Source organism: Polyergus mexicanus, unplaced genomic scaffold (assembly GCF_030449975.1).
Source record: "Polyergus mexicanus isolate NDT 795.1 unplaced genomic scaffold, iyPolMexi1.0 SCAF_8, whole genome shotgun sequence".
Classification (NCBI taxonomy): domain Eukaryota; kingdom Metazoa; phylum Arthropoda; class Insecta; order Hymenoptera; family Formicidae; genus Polyergus; species Polyergus mexicanus.
The window spans coordinates 10,295,262-10,320,209 of record NW_027223328.1 but is presented as its reverse complement, the minus strand read 5'-3'; the positions used below and the strand labels follow the sequence as shown (position 1 = coordinate 10,320,209).

Genomic DNA, 24,948 nt, shown 5'->3' with positions numbered 1-24,948 from the left:
AATATTATCATAGTCTTTTCTTAATTTCCAAAATATATGCATTTTTTAATATTTTAATACGCACTTTTTTCATTAATATACGTTCAAAAATAATTTATATCTTTATATCTCTATGATCTTTATATCCTCTTCAAAAAGATTAATTTATTGTCTAAAGAATATAAATAACGTGTTATGAATTTGTATAAACTAATTTCTCGCCATATAATTCTACGTTTTCATTTCGCAAACAACATTTGAAGAAAAGAAGAAGGAAACAAATGTCAACATGCTGTATACACTACAAAAAAGCGGCGATAATATATTATATATTATCTAGATTTATATCCTCTGTCTCTCTCTCGAGAAAGGAGAAGATAAAATCACGCGCGCACACGAGATAAATTTTTATTTCTTAAGAACTATATATATATGTATATATATAGCGATATCAAAACTTTCAGTCAAAGTGCAAACGATCTTTCAATGGGACTCGAAAGAGGGATGCTTATTACAGAATTATATGTATCTATCCATTAATATTTTTCAAGATTCATCGCGATTATTTCTTATAATATTATACTGCTTTCAGAAATTATTATTTCTCTATGCGTGGATTAGTATGATATCTAGATCAATGTACAAGAAATTAATGATATATGATGTATGATGATAATGCTATTATTCGTATAACAAATACGATATGCAACACTCGTATAATATCTTTTATATTTCACAAGTACCTGAAATGTGTGCTAATTGTTCATAGCATTATCGTTTTACATGCGATATCTAATGTACAGCGGCACAACCTCTCGTGCGTATTGCTAAAAATTGGACAAGGCATACGCGTTGTAATTTTATTTAACAATCCAAGTGTTCGATAAACGCAATAATATACGTTTTTCGTTACATGCATATTAATCTCTCTGTCTTCAAAATCCTCAAATAATTTTTTTATCGATTCAACCGTTTCATAAACTATATGAAGACGTTCTTGACGATGTAATAAAAATGTAAAGATCGTCAGTCGAATACGTCGCCACAAGTCGTCTTCTTATTACGGTATACACAAAAATGAAAGACAGATTTTCGGTAAATTTATCAATTGTACAATTATAGAATATTTATAATAATCTTTTAATATAAAATAATAATTCTAATTCTTCGCTATCTGTGTTTGTGTGTGTTACAGATGTACGTAAATCAGTTGAATCGCAACTGCGTGACAAACGAGGATTCAAGTACGATGCCGAAACTGTCTCGCGCCTCTTATTAACATCGCTTCCAGTAGCATCTATCTAGAAGAGACTAGCACAACGAGAGAAAACAAACGTTACGTATTATTTTATTTCATAAAGATTGAGATTTTTCAGAAGAAATTACTCCTTTCGGTAACCGCGAATTTCTCTTCTTGTTTGTATTTTATGTAAAGGCGATCGAACGTTTCATATCTGCGCATGTTTGGAGCCTGAATTAAGAGTCGCGGATCGAAGCGGAAGCATGATATTTTCCGATGAAATTACAGCCGACACATAAAATTGAGAACTTGTACAATACAAACATCAGACAATAGCAGGAATAATTCTTGACAAAAATAATTCTCCAATTAATTTTAAAGTTACGGTACAATACCGCATTATCCTATATGAAAAGTACCAAATATATAAATTAGCCCGAAGTACGTTTATACGGCGATGACATGGATGAATATCGTCACTCATTCCGCTCGTTCGTTATTCTAGATCTTTAAAGTGATCTAAAATGCAGGATCCATCGTTTGTATACAGGAGGTTTCAAAAGTGGAGGTCAATCGCTCAGGAGATGATTAGGGACCTAAAAACAAGAAGAAAAGTTGATATAAATATAGGAAATGCGTTGTTTTCAAGTTATCGCCATTTTTATTGAAATTTCAAATTGTTTTGCTTTCCAATTTTTTTGTCAAAATTGAAAGAAAAAATGATTTTTATGAGTTTTATAACATAATTAAAATGAAATAAAAGTTGCGGGGTGCTTTAGCATTACCAAGGATAAAAGAAAAACAACAAAAAAATACAAATAAAATAAAAAATAAATAAATAAATACAAAAAAAATAAATTAAACAAAATAAATAAATACAAAATCATCTCTACTTTCAATTTTAACAAAAAAATTTGAAGCAAAGCAATTTGAAATTTCAATATAAAAATGGCAATAACTCGAAAAGAACGCATTTCTGGACCTACGTTTATACTAACTTTTTTTCTTGTTTTTGGATCCCTAATCACTTCCTAGTTGAAACACCTTATATATGCAGAGAAAATTCGCCGAATTCTTATGAAACACCACAAACGATTCGTGATGATTGGTCAAGTACGTCATATTAATTACGGATTCGCATCTATAAGCAAACAAAACTCGTAGACGCAACAACGTTAATAAATATAAAGAAATATTTTAATTTACATAACATATAATAGATATTTCGTTAATTCTGAGAAACAATCTAAGAATATATTAAATTTTGTAAACTCTCTGAAATGATCTAAAATAGTGTTCGCAAGGCAAGAGAGATGGAGAGAGGGAAAAAACCGGAGAGAAGGATGAGAAATAACATGTAAATATATAAGCCTGCGCGCACATCTCTCCGACAAAATTTCATAGATCTCATATGCTAAGCGTAAGAATTAATATTTCCTATCCTCATCTTTTTCAGAATAAAAGTTCGGATCAGATTAGACGTGGAAAATTCCACAAAGTAGAGTTATAGATGTTGCCATTGGGTTGGCATAAGATTGTTCGAGGACTGTTCAATGGCCCTGGCCACGGATTCGTGAAGTCCATGGCCGAGCCATATATGTTTTAATCGTCGATATTTCTCGTGGCACAGATGCAACGGATTTCCGCGTCGCAGACCCTGATCCGTCTCGCCGTACTCGTCGAGATACGGCGGACACACAAAGGAACCGCGGTTTGGTGTGCGTAAGAACAAAATCTCGCATTCGCGTACACGTAGAAATATACCGATGCCGTAGCCGCACTTGCTCGCGTGATATGTGCACGCGCCTACCGGTATCTTATTGAGCTCCGTTTGGCAGCAGTAGCTTTGCGAGCACAGCATCTCGCCGCATACCAAGCACATCGTCGGATTACGCGAATCTTCCCGATCACTATTCGGGCAAGTAAACTGGGATATCGAATTGATGAGTTCGCTATAATCGTCCGGTAGGTCTACTAGCTTGTTCACTATCAACGGATCCTTGACGATTTGAGCCTTCTTGGCACCCGAACGGTGATTCCAAACGGTAGGATGATTCCGCCACACGTCTATCAGTTTCAAAGTAATGTCTAGATGGGAATAGATTAACGCATCACAAGTGGCGGGCAGTCCCAGATATAGACAGAGTTTCTCGTACGTGTCGCCATGTACTTGCGTCAGTTCACTCGGCGGTGGTACATCAGACACGTAATGAAAGTAAATAGCGCAACATCGAAGGAAGGGCCGACAAGCAGATTCCACCTGCCGCCACACGTTACTGGCTCTTTGTTTATCTAAGTGTACGCCCAGAATATGGAACAAAACAATGTCCGATTCAGCTTCCGCCTCTTGACTATCCACTTCCATAATGTTGGAAACATCAGTTGTGAAAAGTATTTTTGCAATGTGGCACAGAAATACGAGTTTGAATGCATGTGATTCGAACACGCAGCCCGTAATGATAGGTGGTGGATTCGGACCCGCTTCGTGCGCCTTCGTATAAAAGAGACTCGGTAGTGAATTGATGAGCGGCACTAGCACGCCAAACGGATCAATGTCAAAAATGCTGGGCCCGCTGGACGGACTCTCCATTAATATCGTAAGCAACGACACTGCGTAAATCATAATCTGTTCGCGGTTCGACCAGACATTCGCGCGATTCGACATAGTCGCGCCTAGGAGGGCTGATAATCGCACGAGGCTCTCCAGACTATCGCTCTGTCGGGAGGTCATAGCACCCAATAACGGCTTGTCCATGTCGCGCAGCAGAAACTCTATCGCATGGATCGTGTACGCTGTCGACTTCCAAGCTAACAAAGGCGGATTACCATCGATAAAATCCTTGAATTTTAAAAGTGTAATTTGCCCGAATATCGAAGCATGCATATGGATCATCGTCTCCATTTTTCTTGCGAGATGCGGCCCGGACCGTGAATACTGAGATTCGAATGGTTCCCAAGCTTCTTCGATCTCTTGTCGAAGGACGGTCATGGGATTGATGACGTCCACCAGCTCATCCTTTACCGTCTCCATGATTCTACCGAATTTCCTATTTGGTTTACATTCCATTGCTAGCGCCATAACTTTTAACCACGTTTCGAAGCTAATATCTGGTTGTGGTTCCGGAGTTGGTTGCAGCATCTTCAAGGGCGGTACAAGCAGAAGAACAGTATTGCTGAGACATTCGCATAGCGGGCAGAGATACTCGTGGTTCTCAGCGTCAAAGCTCGCTGGTGCCCGTGTTCTATAGGGCCGCCGATTCTCCTTGATGAGAACGTTATCGAAATAATCCTGCCAGCAGCGGGCATGCATCACGTGGCCACATGTGCTAGTGTACGGTGATACGCCCAGTTTGGCCGACAGATACAACGGATCGGGTTCCTCAAGATCCGTTCGACGCTGACATAATACAGTAGATTGCTGAACGAACGCAGCCAATACCATTGGCGGATCAGCTTCCGTCACGATCTGATCTTCCTGGCATAAGATGCATGTGTATGTCTTCTGCTCGGCTAATCTACTGGTCTGACCAATGCCGAGGGCGACTGGTGTACTTTCTTCTTGGGAGGAGGATTCTGTCAAATCCATAGCGGAGCCGCGATCGCTAGTTTTGCTATTGGCGTCCAGATTCGCTTCTTCGAACAAGGTAGCATTCTTCTTCATGAAATGCTTCTGCATAGCTGCCATCTGCGCCATGATTTTGGCGCGCTTCTGAGCTGCCATTTTTGTTCGCCACTCTTTGTCCGTCTCCTTAGTGCTCATGTCAGCATCGCTCGTTTGCTGCAGTGGCTGTTGGTCGGTGTGCGAAGATGCTGGACTGACTTCTGTAATTGTTGAACTAGCAACCTCTCGATACTTGGCCAAAACCCATGTGAGCAAATCTTTATGAGCTTCCATGCGCGGACTGGTGGATAGATCCTCTAGTAACTTATAGATCTTCCACTTGACCGCCCGTTCAGAAAACGCCAGGAAGGGATAGTAGCCAGATTCTTGTTCCTGCAGCGCGTAACCAATCAGATGAAGTATCTTATGTACCTGCGGCTCAGAAAAACTCCTGGCTTTGAAATTGAGCGCGCGTTCTAGCACAGTTTGCATGATGTGAAGCATAACATCGCATTGCAATAGATCTGCCACCATACTGAATGATTCTGCCAGTCTAGGCAGCTTCGGTGGCGGACAGCACTCCAGTTCTCCCTGAGTTTTCCTACGCTTTCGTTGAATCTCTTCGGATCGACTGTGTTCTTCCTTCGTATAGTGATAGAAAAATACGTTGTACTCTGTGTACAAATGCGGCTTTAACTCATATACACCTTTCCCCGCTGATTCCTGCGCCGGTTTTTTAAAATCTGCTACCTCGTGTATCACCCTCTCTACATCGGTTTGGACATGATGAACAACGTCTTCCGGTAACGTTTTATTCAACTCTGAATGCGAGAGGGGTTTTATGCATAACTGCTGTATGATCTCCTTCTTAAGACGATCGTCTGCAGTCACTTGACCGATACCAGGAACGTGTCTCTCGCCGATAATCGTGATCAGCAAGCCCAGGAATTCCTCTACCAAATTGATCGTCTGCCGCATACTATCTTCCTCTGGATTTTTCAAAGCGTTTACCTCGAAATCTGGCTGCGCCCAGTTGAGGAGATTAAACTTATTTAAGATGTGAATCAAGAATTCATTACTTTCTATCAGAGACGCACCGACCTGCAGCAAAATGATGTCCCGATCCAACATTTCGCTACGGCACTTGACATTGTGATAAAAATACAACTGATTTAGCAAGGAGTAACCGTTTCGTCGCCACATTCCTGAATGTACCTGTGAGATCATGGCCTGCGCCGTTAGTACGGGCTCGATAATTTGTTCGAGCGTTGGTTTTGTTTGATTGATAAATTCGGATGATTGAAAGTGTAGATTATATTTTTCCAGATGCAGAAACAGACCGGCTAGAAATCTCGAGAGCGGCAAATGAATGGAAACCGGTTCGGATGATACGTCGTACTGAAGACACGTTGCACTATGATCTGCCAATTCTCGCACCTGGCTTGGCGCAGATTCATTTCCTAACTGCTCATACAGCTTCCTCAAGAGCAATATAAACGATTTGATCAGTACTACTCTGTCAGAGCCGCACCACTCCAAAGCCAGAGTGATAACCGGTGACAGCTTAATGTGTAGATTGAACGCAGACTCCCATTCCGGTTCATACTCCATATGCTGACCGACTTGTCGTAATACTGCGTCCATGCTTTGCATGCTGCAGAAGAGTGTGAGCAACAACGAAATTCCTTGCAAAAAGCCGCGTCTCAGATCATCCGTCCATTCGTCTGGCTTCGCGCTCAATAAATATCGCAAGTCGTAGAGTATATATTGAGCTCGCTTGAAAGAATGGTGCGGCATGTTTCTCTCGAATTCCAATTTCCCAGCGGCGTTACATCGTCGAGAGCTCTCGGAGACGAACGTGTTTAATAAGATAAACAGTGCGTCGTGGTGCGCGATGAGCAGATGCGCCAGAGTCGGCACAGTAAATAGCTGAACGGAGAGCGAGACGATCGAAAACGCGTGATCGTGATCATCTTTGATAAAATCCTTCATGACAGAGCCATAATTATAGGTGAACACGATGGCAAGCGCTTTCTTGCTCTCGTACTCCATAAGCATTCCAGATATAAACAATCTATGCCACGCTGTTCTGGCAGATTTCCATAGCTGCGAATCCCTTGTGAGTATGCCCTCAACGATCGACGTATCGGGTAGTTTCGTATTGAGCGCAATATTGCTGAATAGCACGCGAAAGCCCTCGCAATGGCTTATAAACTGTTGTAGCCAATTGAGCAATCTCATGGCAAATGTCTGATGAGCCACTATGTGAGTGTGAAGAACCAGCACCTTGAGCGGTCGATTACTGTGTCTGTACGTAAATCTTTCAATATCAGCACGCAGTTCGTTGCAGTGTCGAAATACCGAACACTTCACTACAGCTCTGCCTTCTCTATCAACGTTAGTCACAAACTCTACAGCCTCTTTTTGCGAACATTTAATAACGCGTTGAAGCATAGTTATTACTTGATCAAAGGTGTGATGTTCATCATTGAAGAGTACAGTGCAATAAGTGTCGAAAATGTCTAATTGATCGAGCGTGAGCGAGTAAAATGCCGTGTCTCTGATGCAGAGATTCGACGGCAGCGCGACGGTGTATCTTAATGTCAACAGTTCATAACAATATTCCAACACCGCTTCGAAAACCATCACCGCTCTCTCCGCTATATCACCGGGTAGCTTGTTGCCACGCGAATCCTTTGATTGCGTTCCTGCTAAATGTACTTTGCAAAACGGTTCGCTCTTCCAAGCTTCCGTGTCGCCGCAATCACAGCATCCGCCACCACTGGACGTGCCCATCTTGTATTTGTGATTCCGATGAGCGGATTGTTTGAAACAGTCTACGCATAGGACGCAAGTTGAATCCATACCGCATTGCCTGCAACTGTAGGTCGGTTCACCCATTTTAAACATTCTGCCACATATAGATGGCGGATTATCCATCTTACTGAGCTCTTTCAAAACTATTTGCGGATCGCCGCCGCACATAAATTCTTCTAGAGTCTTAAGGAGCATTCTTTGCGCCGTCTCGTCGTCGATAGTCCATTCCAAACAATTACCATTACGCTCAGGACTATATATTTTTGGTACCCAAACTCGCCAATATTCTCTAAAATTGATAGTCGTCAGCACTCCTTTGTTCATTTTTTCCATCCATACATCCACGCATGGTGTATTTGTATCTGGGAATACGGGTTGCATTGAAGCAGGATCCATGTCTTCAATGGCCTGAAGCGGTGGCTGATTTTCTATATTTTCGTTATTCATCTTGTCTCATTTAAACTGCAAGTACAATGTGTACTGAAAGTGTAAAAAAAAAGCTATGATTCATAAAAATGAGTCAGTCTGTTTTTTACGCACAAAAAGGTACTAAAAAGATATTTAAAAAGATATATATATATATATATATATATATATATATATATACATAAATGTAAATACTAACCAATAGAGGATATACACATTAAATATGACTGCAGATATTATCCAGGCAAATGTACATTTTAATAAGTATCTTTATCCAATGTCTTATCAGTATACAACATGATTAGAATCTCTGACAAGAGATTTGCATCCAAGATTCTCTCCAATAATCACTTCCAAAAAATCTTTATTGTAGTATCATGTAGCATCATCATTTTTAGTAGTTCACAATCTGAAAGCAGCCATTCAATGTAAATTCGCATGTGTCTCAGAATAAATTTAAATATACATACATTTTTAAATCCTGTTGCACATAAGAATATTCGCCAGAATTTAACATCTATATACGCATATATGTATATATATATATATATATATATATATATATACATATACATATATGTGTATATATAAAGTGCGTGAGCCCGAAATCCAAAATTAAAGGTACAGTAACAACAAATACACCCACGTTACTCCGTATTGCGCTGCTATGTATCCTCCCATACGTATATGTATGCGCAATATACCTGTCTCGCCGAAACGACAACGAGGGGTTTTGCACGATAACGTTCGGTGAATGTGATTTTTCGGCGCGACAGGACTATTTTTATCCCGCGAACGATACTCACTGCTGTCAACGAGAGCGGGTCAAGGTTAATAAAAGGTGCTCCGCGATCACACGGCTCTTTGTCCCCTTACGAAATCCACCGACCCGAATCAGATCGCGATTACGATATCACGATCCGTGCACTACTTGTTCGCGTCGCTCGATGCGCAATTCGCGCTCGCGCGACACTGCACACTACGCAAATTACACGGTCACAAAGATTGACATTTCGCAGCGATATACGATAAGCGATATATCCTCGCACAGCTGCTGCAACAATGATACATCAAAATGGCTTGTGATGGCTCGCGAGGCCTGCGCAAGGCTCTCCGAAGACCAAAATTATGTAAGAACAAGAGGGGCGGTTGCGAATTGCAGAAACGCAATCATACCGTTTTAGGTTGTGTTCGAAAATATACTCGTCGGAATAGAGTAGCGTTTAATTGACCAATCAGAAGAAGATATTTCTTTGTCCTGACAAGTCAATTGAACGCTACTCTACTATTATCGAACGCAACCCCTAGGGAAGAATGAGGCTCGGGGGCCGAGCATTTCTCCCCTATTCCGATATTTTCTCGTAACATGATTTTATTCAATCTTGCTGCGTTCATGGCTATTTCCAATTGTTGACTCGTGTTGATTGTCTCTCCGTAGTCCGATACCGTTGTCGTAGAATTATAATCGTAATTCCTAATATGGCCAGCGAAAAAAAATCGGCGAAAGCATCGTCGAAAAAAGAGAAATCCGCCGAGGAGATACTGTCAGAGTTTCAAACGCTCCGAAATGAGCAGAGAATATTGGCGAATAAACTGTCCGAAATGGAAATGGAATTGAACGAGCACAAGTATAAGTCGATCTAACCTGTACACTTGCGGTTTTTTCTTTAACAATCAGATTATTCTTGAATGCGAAAAAGTTTAAGAAAGAAAAAAAAAATTTCTTGCAATTTTCAATTTTGCGAAACTCGAGCGATATCGAGACGGTTGACAGAATGTAATTTTTTTTTTTGCTCTTATATTGTTATCTATCCGACTGATACAACTGATGTTTCAGAATTGTTATTGATACATTAAAAAATGTGGATCCCAAGAGGAAGTGCTATAGGATGATTGGTGGAGTTTTGTGCGAACGTACAGTGGAAGATGTCATGCCTGCTCTAGTGACAAATAAAGAACAGGTATAACTTGTCACATTATTTGCATTACAATAATATAAATATTTTTTGGATTCTTCTTGGAAGTGGATTTTTATATGTATATGTATAATAATAAATTTAAATGTTTTCAGTTATTGAAAGTGATAGATGCTTTAAATGATCAGGTAACAAAGAAAGGAATTGAAATAAATGAATATAAGGAGAAACACAATATCAGAATCAGAGGACAAGATGATTTGCAGCAACAAGAAGAGGATAATAACAACAAGGAAACCAAGAGAAAGGCGATTGTTGTGAATCCAATTGAGGTTTAAATGTATAAATAATTATTTTTCGATATTTATATATTAAGATATTTCATATATGAAAAATCAAAGCCAACAATTCATATGTTTTCAGAGTTGTACACATTTTTAAATTACCTTCTGCGTTTATTTATTATATCATTTTGATAAACAGCTTCTATAAAATGCTTTATAAACTCTTTATAAATTCTGTTGGATATTTGATCTGTAAATGTGTTTGGAAAAAAAGAAACAAATTACGATATTGTGTGTGACATCCTGCAAATACAAAAATTAGATATGTACAGTTTCATGTTGAAGTCTTTTGATTATTTTTATATCAAAAATAAGACAAGATTCATATGTCTTACTTTTCTCTATAAGACATGTATATGTATGTATGTATATATATATATATATACATATATATATTTTTATATTATTTATTTTTTACATATGCAAAAAAATTTCTTTATAAGTAGATGTAGATAATCTTACAGAGATGTAAATAATAATTGGAGCAGCTAAAAAGGAAGAAAGATAATTTGATTACATCATTTTTTAACATGCATACTCATATAACTTGAAAAAGATTAAACAAATTTAACATATAGAGTGAGAAATCTCGGTTTCGCCATATTTAGTCCCGTAAAATTGTCCAATTGAGATGTTTAAGATATTTCATAGGGAATTGCGATAGCACGTGCTATTGCATAAAAGGGATTTTGCGCAATCGTCGTGCACAGATGCGAATTTATTTTCTACTGGAGATACTCTGGAGTCTTTATCACTTTTTATTAAGAACAAATAATTACAATATTTCGCGGATATCTTGCACAATGCGGTCCATTTCCGACTGATCTGGATCGACTTCTGCGGGCACGCGATACGTGATCACTTTGCCTGCCCATTGGCGTAGTGCTCCGAAATTTCTGCTGGACGTGGTACGTCAAAAATTTACGATGGCGGCGATGTTGAAGGTTAGTGGACAGTGAATAAACAAGTTACTACTAGAAAAGCATGGTAAATCTCTTTTATCTAATCGAAATAGAATTTCGACCGCGAAAATCGATGTTATTTTATCCTAGACTACGCAATAATAAACAATTACATCGCGAAATGCAGCCCCAATATTAAAATTCATTTGGCATTAAAGTTCAAAAAATATGCATTTTTGTTTATCTTATCATTTATTTTGTTATTCTAATTAAACAATTAATCGAATTTATATTTAATCCGAACATTATTTTTACATAATTATATTTTAACTTTTTTTTTTTTTTTCATTTTTCGACTAATCTTTATCAAGGTATTAAAATATCTCTCTCAATAATTTGCTTTTCATTTGTTATTTTTATTTTTTCTTCAATGCATTTAATAAGAAAGTATATTAATATTTTTAGGATAAAGTACAAGCCACATTTGAAGACAAATGGCCATATATGCGACCGATTATATTGAAATTACTTAAACAAGAACCAGTAACACAAGGAGAATGGCAAGATTTATTTTATTCTGTCCATGTATGCTTATGGGACGACAAAGGACCTCCCAAATTACGTGATGCCCTAAAAGATGATATAATGGATTTTATACAACAAGCTCAACAGGTGAGAAAAAGCAGAAAATAATTGGTTTATGCTAAAACTATTTTATACTAAAAATTATTTTATGTTAAGGTTATATTTTAGTGCACTTGCTCCATTTGTCTCACTAAAATAACAAAATATTACATATTATGACTTTGCGCAGAGAGTTTTAGCGCATCAAGAAGAACAAGCATTATTGAAAGCATATATAGCAGAATGGAGAAAGTTTTTTACGCAATGTAACTATTTACCAACACCATTTAGACAATTAGAAGCGTATCTTGCGGGAAAAACTAGTTCCAGCACACAAAAAAGGAATCAACCTGATGACATAGTTAGGAAGGTAAAAGATTTATGTAATATTTATATGTAATATATAATTTATTACATAAAAAAAAATATATATATATATATATATATATATATATACATTTTTACATTTTACATACTATTATATATTATATATTTTTATATAATCTTGCTCCTTTATTATACAGCTAATGTTGGATAGTTGGAATCAAAGTATATTCAATGACATAAAACAAAGACTTCAAGATGCAGCCATGAGATTAGTACGAGCTGAAAGAAATGGCGAAGCATTTGATTCTCAACTTGTTATTGGTGTCAGAGAATCTTATGGTAATTGTAAAATATATATATATTATAAATATATTTATGTATATAGTAAGAAAAAAGAATTTTTTAAAAATAATACATAACATTTTAATGTTTCAGTAAACTTGTGTTCAAATTCGACAGATAAGCTTCAAATATATAGGGAAAATTTTGAGGCCGCATACATACAAGCTACTGAAGCATTTTATTGGGTAAAAGCACCAGAATATTTATCTATGCATGGTGTAGAGAATTATATGCGTTACGCCGATATGAAATTGAGAGAAGAGGAATTGCGTGCCCAAAAATACTTGGAGCCGAATACGGCGAGTATGCAACGGTTAACGGATTGTTGCGTAAAAGTGTTAGTCGCGACTTTTAAACCAGCCATACTTGCAGAGTGCCCGCGAATGATACAACATAATCAAACTGACAGTGAGTATCACTGTTTGCAATTTACAATTTTGTTGGTATGCGATTGATTCTATAGTAATACATGCCACTTTTCTGATCAATGATTAGTTAGCAAGATATAATAATTGCAGAGCTTCGCCTTATGCTGAAATTAATGGATAGAGTGCCCGACGGTGTTAGTCCTATGTTGAGAAATTTAGAAGAACATATCGCGAGCGCGGGTCTTACGGACATGATGGCAGCCGTAGATGTCATTACTCAAGATTCTGAAAAATACGTGGAAAGACTGTTAGATCTTTTCCATAGATTTTCCACGCTCGTTAAAGAAGCGTTCGATGATGATCCACGATTTCTTACAGCACGAGATAAAGCTTATAAACTTGTTGTCAATGACGCCACGGTATTTAAATTAGAATTGCCTACTCGACAGGGTTCCGGAATCGGAGGTGCATCTATATTAAATAATAGACCTATTACTAACAACAACGGATTAGCTGAATCAAAGTGTCCGGAACTCCTCGCGAATTTCTGTGATATGCTTCTTAGAAAAACGCCTCTCAGTAAGAAACTGACTACTGATGAAATTGAAAGTAAATTGAAGGATGTGGTCAGTAAATAAATATACAATGAGATATGCATGATGAGTATCTTGATGAGTATTTGCATAAATTAGAAATTAAATCTTTTTGATGAAATTTATTTTATATTGTATTCTGTTTTAGCTATTAGTGTTAAAATACGTTCAAAACAAGGATGTGTTTATGCGTTATCATAAAGCGCATTTAACTAGACGATTAATATTAGATACGACCACGGACTCGGAAAAAGAAGAAAATATGGTAGATATGCTTCGCGAAGTCGGTATGCCCGCGGACTTTGTTAATAAGTTAGCTCGTATGTTCCAAGATATTAAAGTATCTCAGGATCTGAATCAACAATTTAAGGAACAATGTCGAGCTGCCATTGCAGATAGTATAAATATTAAGGTAATTGTATATTTTTTAAATTTTCTTTTGTGCGTGCGTGCGTGCGTGCGTGTGTGTGTGTGTGTGTATGTGTGTATGTAAAATTAATATTACCATATATAATATATATATATACCCTATATATATATATATATATATATATATATATATATATATATTGGTATATAAAATTTGTGTTAAAAAGATAGAGAAGATGTACAAGAGATATGTGTATGCACAGATACTTTCAATTAAAAAATATATATATATGTCTGTCTTTCTACTTCTTATAGATTCTCAATGCAGGTGCATGGGCTAGAGGTAGTGAGCGTGTCACTGTGAGTTTGCCGCTTCAATTAGAAGATTATATTCCAGAGGTCGAAGAATTTTACAAAAAAAAGCATAGTGGACGGAAGTTGCAATGGCATCACCATATGTCAAACGGCACGGTATTCTGCATACATTAATAAAATTATGCTTTTATTCGAGCAATATTTCAAGACATTGTTATTTCTTAAAGCATATCTCATGACATATAAATGTTTCAGATAACGTTTGCAAATAAAGTTGGACGTTTTGATATAGATGTAACGACCTTTCAAATGGCAGTGTTGTTTGCCTGGAATCAACGACCCAACGAAAAGGTCACGTATGAGAATCTCCGATTGGCTACTGAGCTTCCAGATCCCGAACTTAGACGGACTCTATGGTCTTTGTGTGCCTTCCCGAAGTTAAAACGGCAACTTCTTTTGGTGGAACCACATGCCGCTACTCCGAAGGATTTTGCGAACGATACAAGATTTTGGGTCAATCAAGAATTCGCTATTGTGTTTGTATCCATTTTTTTATATTAACAAGGAGTGCTACATAATGATATATTATATTAAATATATTTTACTTAGTTTATCTTTATAAAATATATTAAATTTTATTGATTATATTCTGGAATTCAATATCTGTGTATGGGCAATAATGCAGATTTGTTCAAAATGATATAAATTTATATTATGTCTAATAATTATTTATAACGTTAGAAAAAATGGCAAGATGCAGAAACGGGGAAAAATAAACTTGATAGGACGTCTTCAATTATCAACAGAACGTAGCAGGGAAGAGGACAACCAATCTATTGTACAACTCAGAATATTACGAGTACAGGTACATTGTACACGTTTTTAGATGAAGCACGATATAATACATAGAAAAATATCGATTGACATTTATTTGTAGTTTAATCTGAGATTATATGAAATAATTTTTATCTTTTTACACATATGATTCTACAGGAAGCTATCATCAAGATTTTAAAAATGCGCAAGAAGATCACTAACGCGCAATTACAGACCGAACTAGTGGATATATTGAAAAATATGTTTTTACCGAGTAAGAAGATGATAAAGGAACAAATTGAATGGCTCATTGAACACAAGTATATTCGTAGGCACGATGATGACATTAATACATTTGTGTATATGGCATAACACGGGATTATATATACATACAAGATTGTTCGCGAGCTATGGTTAATATTATATTTTTATAAAAAAAATTTAGTTTTTTCATACGTGCGAGGATATACATTCGAGTCCGTCATGCGTGATTATGTTTTATCTGTTTTCTTGTAACACAGTATGAAAAGGAGGAAAGAGGACGATGATTGACTAGATCTTAAAATAAGATACCGATAGGCAAGTTATATTGCCTGCATTTGCTGATTATTATACATGAATAAAGTGAAATGTGTAGCAAAACTGAAAAAATGTTGCAATAATAATAAGAAAGATGTACAATATTCGTATCATGATAAAATTAGCATTTATCATTTATTTTTTTGGACACCAATCTGTATTAATATAATTAGAAAAGATTGAATTAAATTAAAAGGAAAGAGAATTATTGGTAACGCGCGCTATCACTATTCCTACTATTTATATTTTATTAAAAAAGTATTCTTAAAAAAAATCTTTATATCTTTTTTTTAATTTCTTTGTAATGATAATTAAACTTGTTAAAAAAAAAAGAATTTTTGCTACAATATTAATATAGAACAATTTAACTAAAAACATCAATTAGATCCTTGCACAAATCTGGACAGTGCACACAAATATATATATTTTCATTGCAGAAAATTCAATCATAAATGATAAAAATTCGCATATATACTTGAATAAATATATACATACTATAATGTTTTATATATAGATTTACTCATCACTAAATATATATGGACTATGAAAGAATTGGTTCGGAATATTCTCTATGCAGCATAACATTTTTGATTTATTATTTGAATTTATAATATGCGGACGGCGTTCAAAGATATTCATAATTCTCATTTTCAGGATATACATTAAAAGCCCGACGAATAATGTTGTCCAATGGCCTACATAATACTTTAATGCATAAGCACTGTACCTCGCAACACCAAAATTTTTTTTTTTTTTAGCGATGATAGAAATATATGTATTTTTATGATTTCTACATCTGGAACGTAGTTAGATGGTTCGAATCGTCGAAATAATCGTCAGAATAGTTACTTAAGCAAATAATAACGACGGTTATATGTATAAAGCTTTTATATAACTTCAATAAGAGTGAAAGACGAGTGTAATGGTATAAAATCTCAATGAATTAAACGACAAAATATTTCATAACTGTATACAATACGTTCTTATCGAATCTCATTGAATCTCTATATTTTACCTATTATTATTATTAATATGCAATGTAAATTCCACATGGTAGCGCTTACATCAGACTATATATATATATATATGTATATCAGAATTTTAACATAAAATAATTTGTATTTATATTTTCTTTTTTGATACAAATCATTTGTACATTATTTCCTCCGGTATATAATAATTATTCATGTATTATTTATTTAGATTTTCAATTATTCGGTAAAGAAAGATTGAAATTAAATGATACAGCAAAATGGTTTTACAACATTTTTCATCGCCAGGAGGATATAAACGATACTACACACTATATAAAAATAAGTGTGTTACTATAAAGTATTTATAAATATTCAACAATTATTTTTAGGTCACAAATCTTGCAATAACAGGAATTATATGTTTCACACACATACAGAACAGTATATATACATATACACAATCATCACTGCCGTTGTGTAAGTCAGTTTAACACTGATATTATCACATACTGTATCATACGATGTCTATCCTATTTATTTTTGTTTTATAGTTATTTTTACTAACTTAATCCTTAAAGATCAAAGTGATAACAATAAGTGATTTTGTAAACTTCATTGACAAGACATCATAGATATAGATTTAGGATAGCATGTAATGTTCAAGCTAATGTGAGCTAGCTTCTACAGAAAACACACAGAACAAAGAACCACACGATATTTTTAGAACAATACATTCGTATATACACACATATCACACATACATGTTAATGTCGTATACTTCCACAGATTTTTTCTCACATACATGCGTTTAAATTGAAAATTCACAATACAAAAAAATAATAATTTTAAAAGTATTTTCAAAAAAGAGAGAAAGAGAAAAAATATAAGAATAAATAAATAATAAAATAGATTACCATTAAATCTAACACCCCAAATTTTTGATTCTGTGTGTCGATTGATTATTCTAACATTAGTATCTTTCATGAATTTACAACAATACTGTGTTTTATATTATGTGCTGTTTAAGAATAGAAATAGCACACCAACAGTAAGAGGTAGAATTGCAAAATCTCTGAATATATCTTTAACAATTTCCATCTTTGATTCATTGATTTTTAATTTTATCACGTCGGATGTAATTTTTCACGATATGTACGATATAATATCAATTATTGACATAATGATTAAGGAAATAACGTAGAAACAATATATATAGGCCAAACTGTTGGAATTTCTTCAAAACTCATCGCGTACATATTATAAGAAATAAGAAATCTAAGCAATTCATAAATTTCCTCAATGTACAAACACAATTTTAAACTCCAGTTCTTGATCAATATATAACGATGGATGTTTATAGATCACTGCTACCCATGGGAAGCTTGGTAAATATTATATACCAGATCTCATAGTTGTCTACAAACTATCAATCTTTTTACAATGCATCATTTTTTTCATCATTTGAATAGTAGCCACATAACCGGATGTGTGAATTATAGCTTTAATATAATAATACTTTTTACTTTAAAATCGCTCGTTAAATGTGCTCTTCTTTCAGCTCGAGCCTAGTTACTTTGTGGATTATAAGACCCTATTAATGTATAATAACTCAAAAAACACGGGAAAAGGAAATAATTAGTGTTCCGGACATCGCGTGTGTTGAATGCGAGGCGCATTCTGTGCCGAATTCGCACTTTCACAAACGTGCACGACTATGCCTGGCTGTCCCGATCCTCCAGGATGTATCTCGTGAGTTCCACCTGCAACATTATTATTCATATATAATTGAAAATTCTCAAATTTAGATATTAGTACATTATCTTTTTTATTTCTATTTAAAATTAATATAAGATAAGTTCGAGATAATAAGCGATAATAGTAACCTGTGGATAAATTGGCTATAGCGGCTAACAGATCTTGATTAACGAGCGGCTCTCCTTCCTCGCGTGGTTTCCAACCAACCGGCGGAGAAGCGGGAGGAGATATAAGGAACTGTTTGGTAAGAGCAGGTGGTTGGAGATGCTGATCTTCCATATCTAGAAAAATCAAGATTTTTAATAAATTTAATAATTACCTTCTCTTGTATCTTTTTGTATTATTGTAAAAATACTTAATTCTATGATATGAAATTTCACACTAATTACAAACCTATAGGCGTCACTGGTTGTGCAAAATAACAATTAATATCAGTTTCCCCAAAATGTGTTTGATGCAAATGCAATCTTGCATTTGCTGCAGCATTGGGAGAATTGTAATTTACTCTCATTCTTCTGAAGGATCTAAAGTACTGAAACGTAGCATCTTCTCCGAATTCCTTGAAAAGATTTTCTATGGCTGGCTATAAAAATAGAATAATACCACAATGTAACAAAAAAGATTTATCATTAATTAGTATCTCATGCAAGATTTTTATTACCTTTAAATCATCATTCTTAAAAACTCGAGGATCAACGTTAGTAACAATTACAGAAGTTGGTAAGTCTTCATCATGAACCAACTCATCGATTGATCTGATATCTGTATCATGTCTTTCTCTTTCAAATTCGAACCCTAATTGCTCATAATTTGGATGTAAATTTGGTAAACCATCCACTTCATTAATTATTATATTTTCAGAGTCTTCGAGCTCCTCCTCCTCTATTATACCTCTATTACTGCATTTTTTTTCCATTTTTTCCTACTGAGTTTAAAAACAGATAAAAACTATTAGTGAGTAACTATAGAACTATTAGTGTATAACTGTAGAACTATTAGTGAATAAAAATTAAAAAATTTAAGGATTTAGAAACATGTATTCATTATCTAATATATGAAATGGAAAGAAATGTAAACATTGTAGATAATATTCCTCCACACTTATATAAATGCAATGAATAAAAATGATGAAAACCAGGTTGTTTATATATATAATCTAAATTATAATTGAAATATATTTTCCAGAAGAAAAATATTTGTGCTGTTTGAAACATGTTTTGAAATATACTTTCCCATTAATTAATAAAAGTGCAATGTGAGCATTAGATTCGCTTTATTGATGCAAGTGTCATTTATCAAGTTTTTTGTCACCAGAGCGCATAGCGAAAAGAATAACATGTAACATATACGATCCAATGTTATCGCAGGTGACAATTGTATTAAAAGAGTCGTGACAAATAATAATAAAAGGTGCATCTGTCTTTCTTACCTTCGAATCGATCTCTAAATGAAGAGGAGATCAAGTGCGATGAATGTTTTCAAAACGCTACTTCGTCACAGATATATTTCGTTACGTACGTAACGTCTACATCATCTTAACGAATTTAATCACGTAAGTGTCCGATATCAACATTTTCGAGATACATTCACTTCTATTTTGCTTTCGACGGTGTTTGTTATTTCATCGCTATTATTATAACGTAACCGCACATCATGATTGACTTTACAACAACAGGAACAACCTCGCGCGTCCTATCCGTATCGCGATCCGATCGAATGCTATGGTCGGGGAACAGATTAGAGTAGGTTAGATGTAGTACAGATAGCGGTACGTTCGGAAACAGCACCCGAGCATCGTTCTATCTTTGTTCAACTTTTAGTAAATAATAAAGATAAAACGACACTCGTGTGCACACGGGTGATGTTTCCGAACGCAGCCTAGGAGTGATGTGAATTAAAATTAATAAACAGATGATATATATGTGTGTGTGTGTGTTAGATACCCTAAATATTTCTTTATTTCATAATGTTTTCATGTTTTATATTTTTAATATTTTGATATATACATTATGTAGATAACATACAAGTAAATTACAATTTTTGTACATATATATATAGGGTGCTAAAAATTTCAAACGTAACGGGCCGAATATCTCGATAATTAAATGATATATCGAAATCCGCTTTTTTTAGATTGAATTGTTTCGAGGCGCACAAATTTTGATAAAAAGAATTTAACTTTGAATGGACGCATTGCAAAAAACCAGACTTCGATATATATATATATATATATATATATATATATATATCTGCATGTTTGTGTGGAAAATGATTTTTAGACTGCAATTTAATGTGTACTTTATTATTTATATGATGGAATATTATAGAATACATAGAAGTCTCCTTATATAATAATATATTGCATACAAAAATTTTTTACATAAATTATATAAGTTTACAAAATTTCTATACTATATATTATGTATATATACAATTTTTAAAAACCAATATAAAATACAGTAACTTGCAATTTTTTAATTTTGATAGACAATACTGGTTATACTTATATAACTGCTGAATATATCACAAATAATAATTACTAACAGATTGTTATAATTTAGCAATAACTAATGCTTTGCATTAGTTTAACATGTTTTTGAAATAATTTTGTATATATATATCTCTCTTTATAATCAGAATTGAACATTCTGTTATATTTCTAAACCTATAGCTTATAAAAAATATGGAGAAAGAACCATGTTCATACATTTTTGTTATAATATATGTATACTGATAATATGCATTACATGCATATTATTAATTGCAAATTCTTTCTCGTTATTGCACTTATTAAAAATATAGTTTCACTAAAGCATTGACTAGTTCACATAGCAATTAAAATTAATAATAATTTTTTGCTTTTAGCCAAAAGTCACTTATACATACAATTATATAATTATAGAAGTCACTTGTACATATAATTATATACTCGATTATATCGCAATAAGAAAAGCAAATGACATATAGATGCATCACATATGTTATTTCATGCTGGTATGAATATAAAAATTGCTCATTTGAAAATTTTAGACATATGCAGAATGAAGTAAATACATATACTAATACAATTTTTTTGTAGTAGTTTATATACTTATTACATCAAAAGATATATACTATAAATTAAGTTTGCAAGATATATACTAAATTATGTTTGTATAATAAATAAGTATCTAATACTTTTAATTTTACCTAATAATTAATGCTTTGTTTCACAACATAATTTGTACTTGTGCGTGACACATACCATAACTTGTACACTGCATCCACACATGTCTATCGCAATTAAAATTAATATCACTATGACAAAAAAAAAAAGCATTTACAAATCATATCATTGCAGGAAGATTCTTATTGTAGAATGCACCCGCTTTCATTCTTCGGCTCCTTACTACTTTGATGAATTGCCTCCTCTTTAACTGGTGGCAAAGTCTGCTCCTTTTCTACTTTTGCCGCTGCTATTCCGGTTAATACTTTGTATGTACTCAAATTCCAAATGGAGTTCGGTGTCGGCATCTGAAAGTCAATTGGGCTGACTAAGCCGTAAGTAGCTTTTGTATCCAAAGTTGGAACTTCTCCCGGTACTGTATGATGATATCTGGTATTATTTAAATTTCCCGATTAATAAATTTTGTTTAAATTTTGTGCATTAAAATATAATACATAACATTATCTCGTTAAAATAATAATAATGATACGTGTTATGAATAAATAAGGTAATTACATCAAACCGTTCTCTCGATTACACTTATCGAGAGTGAGTTTCACTATGGGTGCTAGGCGTTTAAACACAGCATGTTGATCCGGTTTAACGCGAGGCGCAGGTCCGTGCGTTTTCCCGTATTCTTGACATAGCGCTTTCGCTTTCTTTAAACATGATTCGCTTTCTTGCATCGCTCGTATCGCTTCGCCGCATTTATCCATTGCTAATAAATTTTCACCACAATAGTTATAAGCCTAGAAACGTAGGTTTGTAGATAATAAATATTTTTTTATCAGTAATAACAATAACAAACCTTTTTGTTCGCATTTATAGTTATTAAATAATCATTAACTTTTTTTACAAATTTTCAGGCTTACATAAGACTGATAAAACGCCGCTTTTAGCTCCAAGTATTTTATCCATTGAGCAGATATTTCTGGCTTAAATGGACGAAGAGTGTTAGCAGCATCCAGAAACAGTTTACTAGTCTCATTGGCCAAAGCTGTTATCAAGCTAGAATTGTGTTTGAGTTCTATTGCTCTAGCCACTGTCACTATAAGAATGAAAAAGATTATATAAACACAGTTAAATAAACTTGTTAAAGTTACATTGTTATATGTGTACAACCTTCTTGTGCTTCTGCTGTACATTGATTAACATATGCATTTAGCACACGGGGATCTAAATCACTTCCTAATGGTGGTGGATTCGCCAATTGTGGCAAAAATTCAGTCTGTACAAAGGTAAATATTCCGGCGGCTCGTCTTAATAAGCCATGTACCTCTTTAGCCTCATTCATCGTAATGCTAAAATTAATAGATTATTAATAGATTATTTTTATACAATATAATGTTATATAATATTAATTATTTGAAGATTTCTTAAAAATATCTTCTTCAATACTTACTCATCTTTTGCCGCAATCATAGCTGCATGCTTCATGAACCAAAGACCTATATTGACGCTCATATTAGCTGCTTCATAAACCGAATCAGCATTAGAGCTTTAATAAAAAAATTATAATCTTTAATTAGAGATCATCTTAGAATCATTTAGAAACTATCTTATTTCATTAAATATTCTCTTTATGATTAATTACAATGTGCCTCCACCAAGTAACGTTTGAGTCCACTTAAATACAAGAGTATTTCTCAGTTTGCTGGGATTAGGTCTGCCAACATGTTGAGCTTCTTCCTCGGATGGTTTAACTTCCCATAAAAAGCCATATAACAAACTCAGATAACTATGAAAAGCAGGTTCTATTGTATCGCTTGTATTGTTTGCATTTCTGACCAGATCTAAAAGTCTGGCTCTTGACAACTTCAAGTCACTGAAAACGAGAATATCTTCTGATGAAAAAAAAAAAAGAAAATTTATATATGTATTTTTCAAATAAAAAAGAAAAAGTTTAGTAATATTAGAAAAAAAGCGTACAATTATAATATCTTATATTATTATAATACGATATCAAAATAATGTATATTTTCTAATAATTATGTATTTTCTTAAGAAATAATAGTTATCGGATTATAATAATCAACAGTCTATGCAATACATAAATACACAATTTATTCAAAATTTCTAACTTGCAGAGTTTTTTGGTGGCGTCCGTAGAATTCGAGACTTTCAACTCGAATTTTTGGCTCGTTGTCGCTTTTAGCACGTTGCGATGAAACCAGTGAGCCATCGCGTTGCACGTCCGATCGTATCAGTCGTCGCAATTCCGATCCGGGTTTGTACTTGTCACTTTTGACAGATAAGATGCGTCGTTAATCTCAAGTATGCACTTATATGCAATATGCGTATGTCAATGGCATAAAGTGGGGAGCACACACTTTTGCATTGGCGTGTGCTTCCCGCTTAAGTATATACATCCAACCATAGACATAGGGCTCGTTCCACTTAACGACCGCACGGTATCATTCCATCTTTGTTGTTCACCAAAAGTTAAACAAAGACAGATAATGCTCGCGAGCGTTGCGATCGTTAAGTGGAACGCGCCCCTGGTATATCTAGACCGAGCATTCGCCTTTATTTAAGAAGTGGGGGTAAAGAAAAGGACATACTCTATTTCGTGCCCCTTGCGTTCTCTCTCGCTCGCACATAGCTTAGCGCTCTCTTTTGTCATGCTACATGCGAGCGAGAGAGAACGCAAGGGGGATGAAACAGAGTATGTCCTTCTCTACGTGCACCTTGGCTTCCACTCCTCAATACTCGGTCTAGATATGCTATGTCTATACATCCAACTTTCTCGCACACGATATATATGTGTGTGTAGCAGTAGTTTTATTCGAAAAGATGGTACAACAATATGGCATAGCCAATCAGATTCGCCACCATATTATTTTCATTCACGAACCTTCCTTATATAGAATGATGGTACTTTTTAAGCCCGTATCAGACTACGAATTGAAAATTGAAGATTGAAGATTAAAAATTGGAATTTGACCAAGCAGAACAAAAGGGACTAAAATTTCTTTGTCCTGATTGGTCAAATTTCAATCTTCAATGCGTAGTCTGATACAGGCTTTAGGGTTTATTCTTTATTTAGCGTTTTCGAATGTAGCAAGTTTAATGCTTTCAGAGTGATTAATGACGTCATTGCATCGTCTCTGCCAATAAAAGGCTTAAATTCATAGTAAAATATAGTGATTAATTGAACCGGGTTAGGTTAACTCGTTCATTCGAAAATGCTGCGTCTATTGATGTGCATTATATATGTTTAATATTATATATTATGAGGGCGTTCCACTTAACGACCGCAACGCTCGCAAGCACCATCTGCCTTTGTTTAACTTTCGGTGAACAACAAGGATAAAATGATACCGTGAGCGTTGCGGTCGTTAAGTGGAACGCGCCCTGTGTGACGCTCATGCATACGTAACTAGTAAAGTCTATCGCACAATGCTAGGCGATAGCGATAGGCTTAATATCGTTCCGCGCATTTATGCTGGCCCGATC

The 24,948-nt window shown here is 34.7% G+C and overlaps 5 protein-coding genes across 12 annotated transcripts; 2 read left to right on the top strand and 3 right to left on the bottom strand.

Annotated features, from left to right (window-relative positions):
- Positions 1–115: 115 nt before the first annotated feature.
- Ubr1 (Ubr1 ubiquitin ligase) lies at positions 116–9,142 on the bottom strand. 4 transcript variants are annotated; one of them, XM_070299953.1, is made up of 5 exons: positions 8,710–9,142; positions 8,534–8,580; positions 8,263–8,472; positions 2,218–8,117; positions 116–1,815 (listed from the first exon to the last, which is right to left on the bottom strand). In XM_070299953.1, the coding sequence occupies exon 4, from the start codon at positions 8,082–8,084 to the stop codon at positions 2,724–2,726; it is 5,361 nt and encodes a 1,786-aa protein (XP_070156054.1). In that variant the 5' UTR covers positions 8,085–8,117; positions 8,263–8,472; positions 8,534–8,580; positions 8,710–9,142; the 3' UTR covers positions 116–1,815; positions 2,218–2,723. The 4 variants fall into 4 exon arrangements, with proteins under 4 accessions (XP_070156054.1, XP_070156057.1, XP_070156055.1 ...); XM_070299956.1 differs by having other exon boundaries at positions 8,870–9,142; XM_070299954.1 differs by lacking the exon at positions 8,534–8,580.
- A 316-nt stretch (positions 9,143–9,458) lies between these two features.
- Positions 9,459–10,573, top strand: Pfdn2 (prefoldin 2). 2 transcript variants are annotated; one of them, XM_070300080.1, is made up of 4 exons: positions 9,459–9,691; positions 9,901–10,024; positions 10,135–10,319; positions 10,403–10,573. In XM_070300080.1, exons 1-3 carry the CDS (start codon positions 9,543–9,545, stop codon positions 10,315–10,317), a joined length of 456 nt encoding a protein of 151 aa, XP_070156181.1. In that variant the 5' UTR covers positions 9,459–9,542; the 3' UTR covers positions 10,318–10,319; positions 10,403–10,573. The 2 variants fall into 2 exon arrangements, with proteins under 2 accessions (XP_070156181.1, XP_070156180.1); XM_070300079.1 differs by lacking the exon at positions 10,403–10,573 and having other exon boundaries at positions 10,135–10,396.
- Positions 10,574–10,819: 246 nt separating this feature from the next.
- Positions 10,820–16,553, top strand: Cul5 (cullin 5). 3 transcript variants are annotated; one of them, XM_070300112.1, is made up of 12 exons: positions 10,820–11,267; positions 11,691–11,897; positions 12,040–12,219; positions 12,374–12,515; positions 12,612–12,926; positions 13,037–13,512; positions 13,628–13,891; positions 14,164–14,319; positions 14,419–14,699; positions 14,905–15,028; positions 15,157–15,392; positions 16,213–16,532. In XM_070300112.1, the coding sequence occupies exons 1-11, from the start codon at positions 11,250–11,252 to the stop codon at positions 15,349–15,351; spliced, it is 2,358 nt and encodes a 785-aa protein (XP_070156213.1). In that variant the 5' UTR covers positions 10,820–11,249; the 3' UTR covers positions 15,352–15,392; positions 16,213–16,532. The 3 variants fall into 3 exon arrangements, with proteins under 3 accessions (XP_070156213.1, XP_070156212.1, XP_070156214.1); XM_070300111.1 differs by having other exon boundaries at positions 15,157–16,553; XM_070300113.1 differs by having other exon boundaries at positions 11,244–11,310; positions 15,157–16,553.
- Positions 16,054–20,022, bottom strand: Sra (RRM_RCAN_like domain containing protein Sra). Of its 2 annotated transcripts, none has more exons than XM_070300115.1 (5): positions 19,717–20,022; positions 18,949–19,209; positions 18,681–18,870; positions 18,416–18,568; positions 16,054–18,292 (listed from the first exon to the last, which is right to left on the bottom strand). In XM_070300115.1, the coding sequence occupies exons 2-5, from the start codon at positions 19,201–19,203 to the stop codon at positions 18,168–18,170; spliced, it is 723 nt and encodes a 240-aa protein (XP_070156216.1). In that variant the 5' UTR covers positions 19,204–19,209; positions 19,717–20,022; the 3' UTR covers positions 16,054–18,167. The 2 variants fall into 2 exon arrangements, with proteins under 2 accessions (XP_070156216.1, XP_070156215.1); XM_070300114.1 differs by having other exon boundaries at positions 16,055–18,292; positions 18,949–19,212.
- A 1,027-nt stretch (positions 20,023–21,049) lies between these two features.
- Positions 21,050–23,804, bottom strand: LOC138935460 (BRO1 domain-containing protein BROX). Its single transcript, XM_070300044.1, has 7 exons — positions 23,574–23,804; positions 23,087–23,317; positions 22,895–22,990; positions 22,615–22,793; positions 22,365–22,540; positions 22,009–22,241; positions 21,050–21,882 (listed from the first exon to the last, which is right to left on the bottom strand). The coding sequence occupies exons 1-7, from the start codon at positions 23,672–23,674 to the stop codon at positions 21,636–21,638; spliced, it is 1,263 nt and encodes a 420-aa protein (XP_070156145.1). The 5' UTR covers positions 23,675–23,804; the 3' UTR covers positions 21,050–21,635.
- Between the last annotated feature and the right edge of the window lie 1,144 nt (positions 23,805–24,948).

Coding starts and splice junctions, on each gene's coding strand:
- Ubr1 (XM_070299953.1), bottom strand. CDS start 8,084: ATGAATAACGAAAATATAGAAAATCAGCCACCGCTTCAGGCCATTGAA.
- Pfdn2 (XM_070300080.1), top strand. CDS start 9,543: ATGGCCAGCGAAAAAAAATCGGCGAAAGCATCGTCGAAAAAAGAGAAA. Junction 9,692..9,900: donor ATGGAATTGAACGAGCACAA/GTATAAGTCGAT, acceptor CTGATGTTTCAG/AATTGTTATTGATACATTAA. Junction 10,025..10,134: donor TAGTGACAAATAAAGAACAG/GTATAACTTGTC, acceptor AAATGTTTTCAG/TTATTGAAAGTGATAGATGC.
- Cul5 (XM_070300111.1), top strand. Junction 12,927..13,036: donor ACAACATAATCAAACTGACA/GTGAGTATCACT, acceptor TAATAATTGCAG/AGCTTCGCCTTATGCTGAAA. Junction 13,513..13,627: donor AAAGTAAATTGAAGGATGTG/GTCAGTAAATAA, acceptor ATTCTGTTTTAG/CTATTAGTGTTAAAATACGT.
- Sra (XM_070300115.1), bottom strand. CDS start 19,203: ATGGAAAAAAAATGCAGTAATAGAGGTATAATAGAGGAGGAGGAGCTC. Junction 18,569..18,680: donor ACAACCAGTGACGCCTATAG/GTTTGTAATTAG, acceptor TGATTTTTCTAG/ATATGGAAGATCAGCATCTC. Junction 18,293..18,415: donor TATAGCCAATTTATCCACAG/GTTACTATTATC, acceptor ATAATGTTGCAG/GTGGAACTCACGAGATACAT.
- LOC138935460 (XM_070300044.1), bottom strand. CDS start 23,674: ATGGCTCACTGGTTTCATCGCAACGTGCTAAAAGCGACAACGAGCCAA. Junction 23,318..23,573: donor GCCACCAAAAAACTCTGCAA/GTTAGAAATTTT, acceptor TCTCGTTTTCAG/TGACTTGAAGTTGTCAAGAG. Junction 22,242..22,364: donor CGGCGTTTTATCAGTCTTAT/GTAAGCCTGAAA, acceptor CTACGTTTCTAG/GCTTATAACTATTGTGGTGA.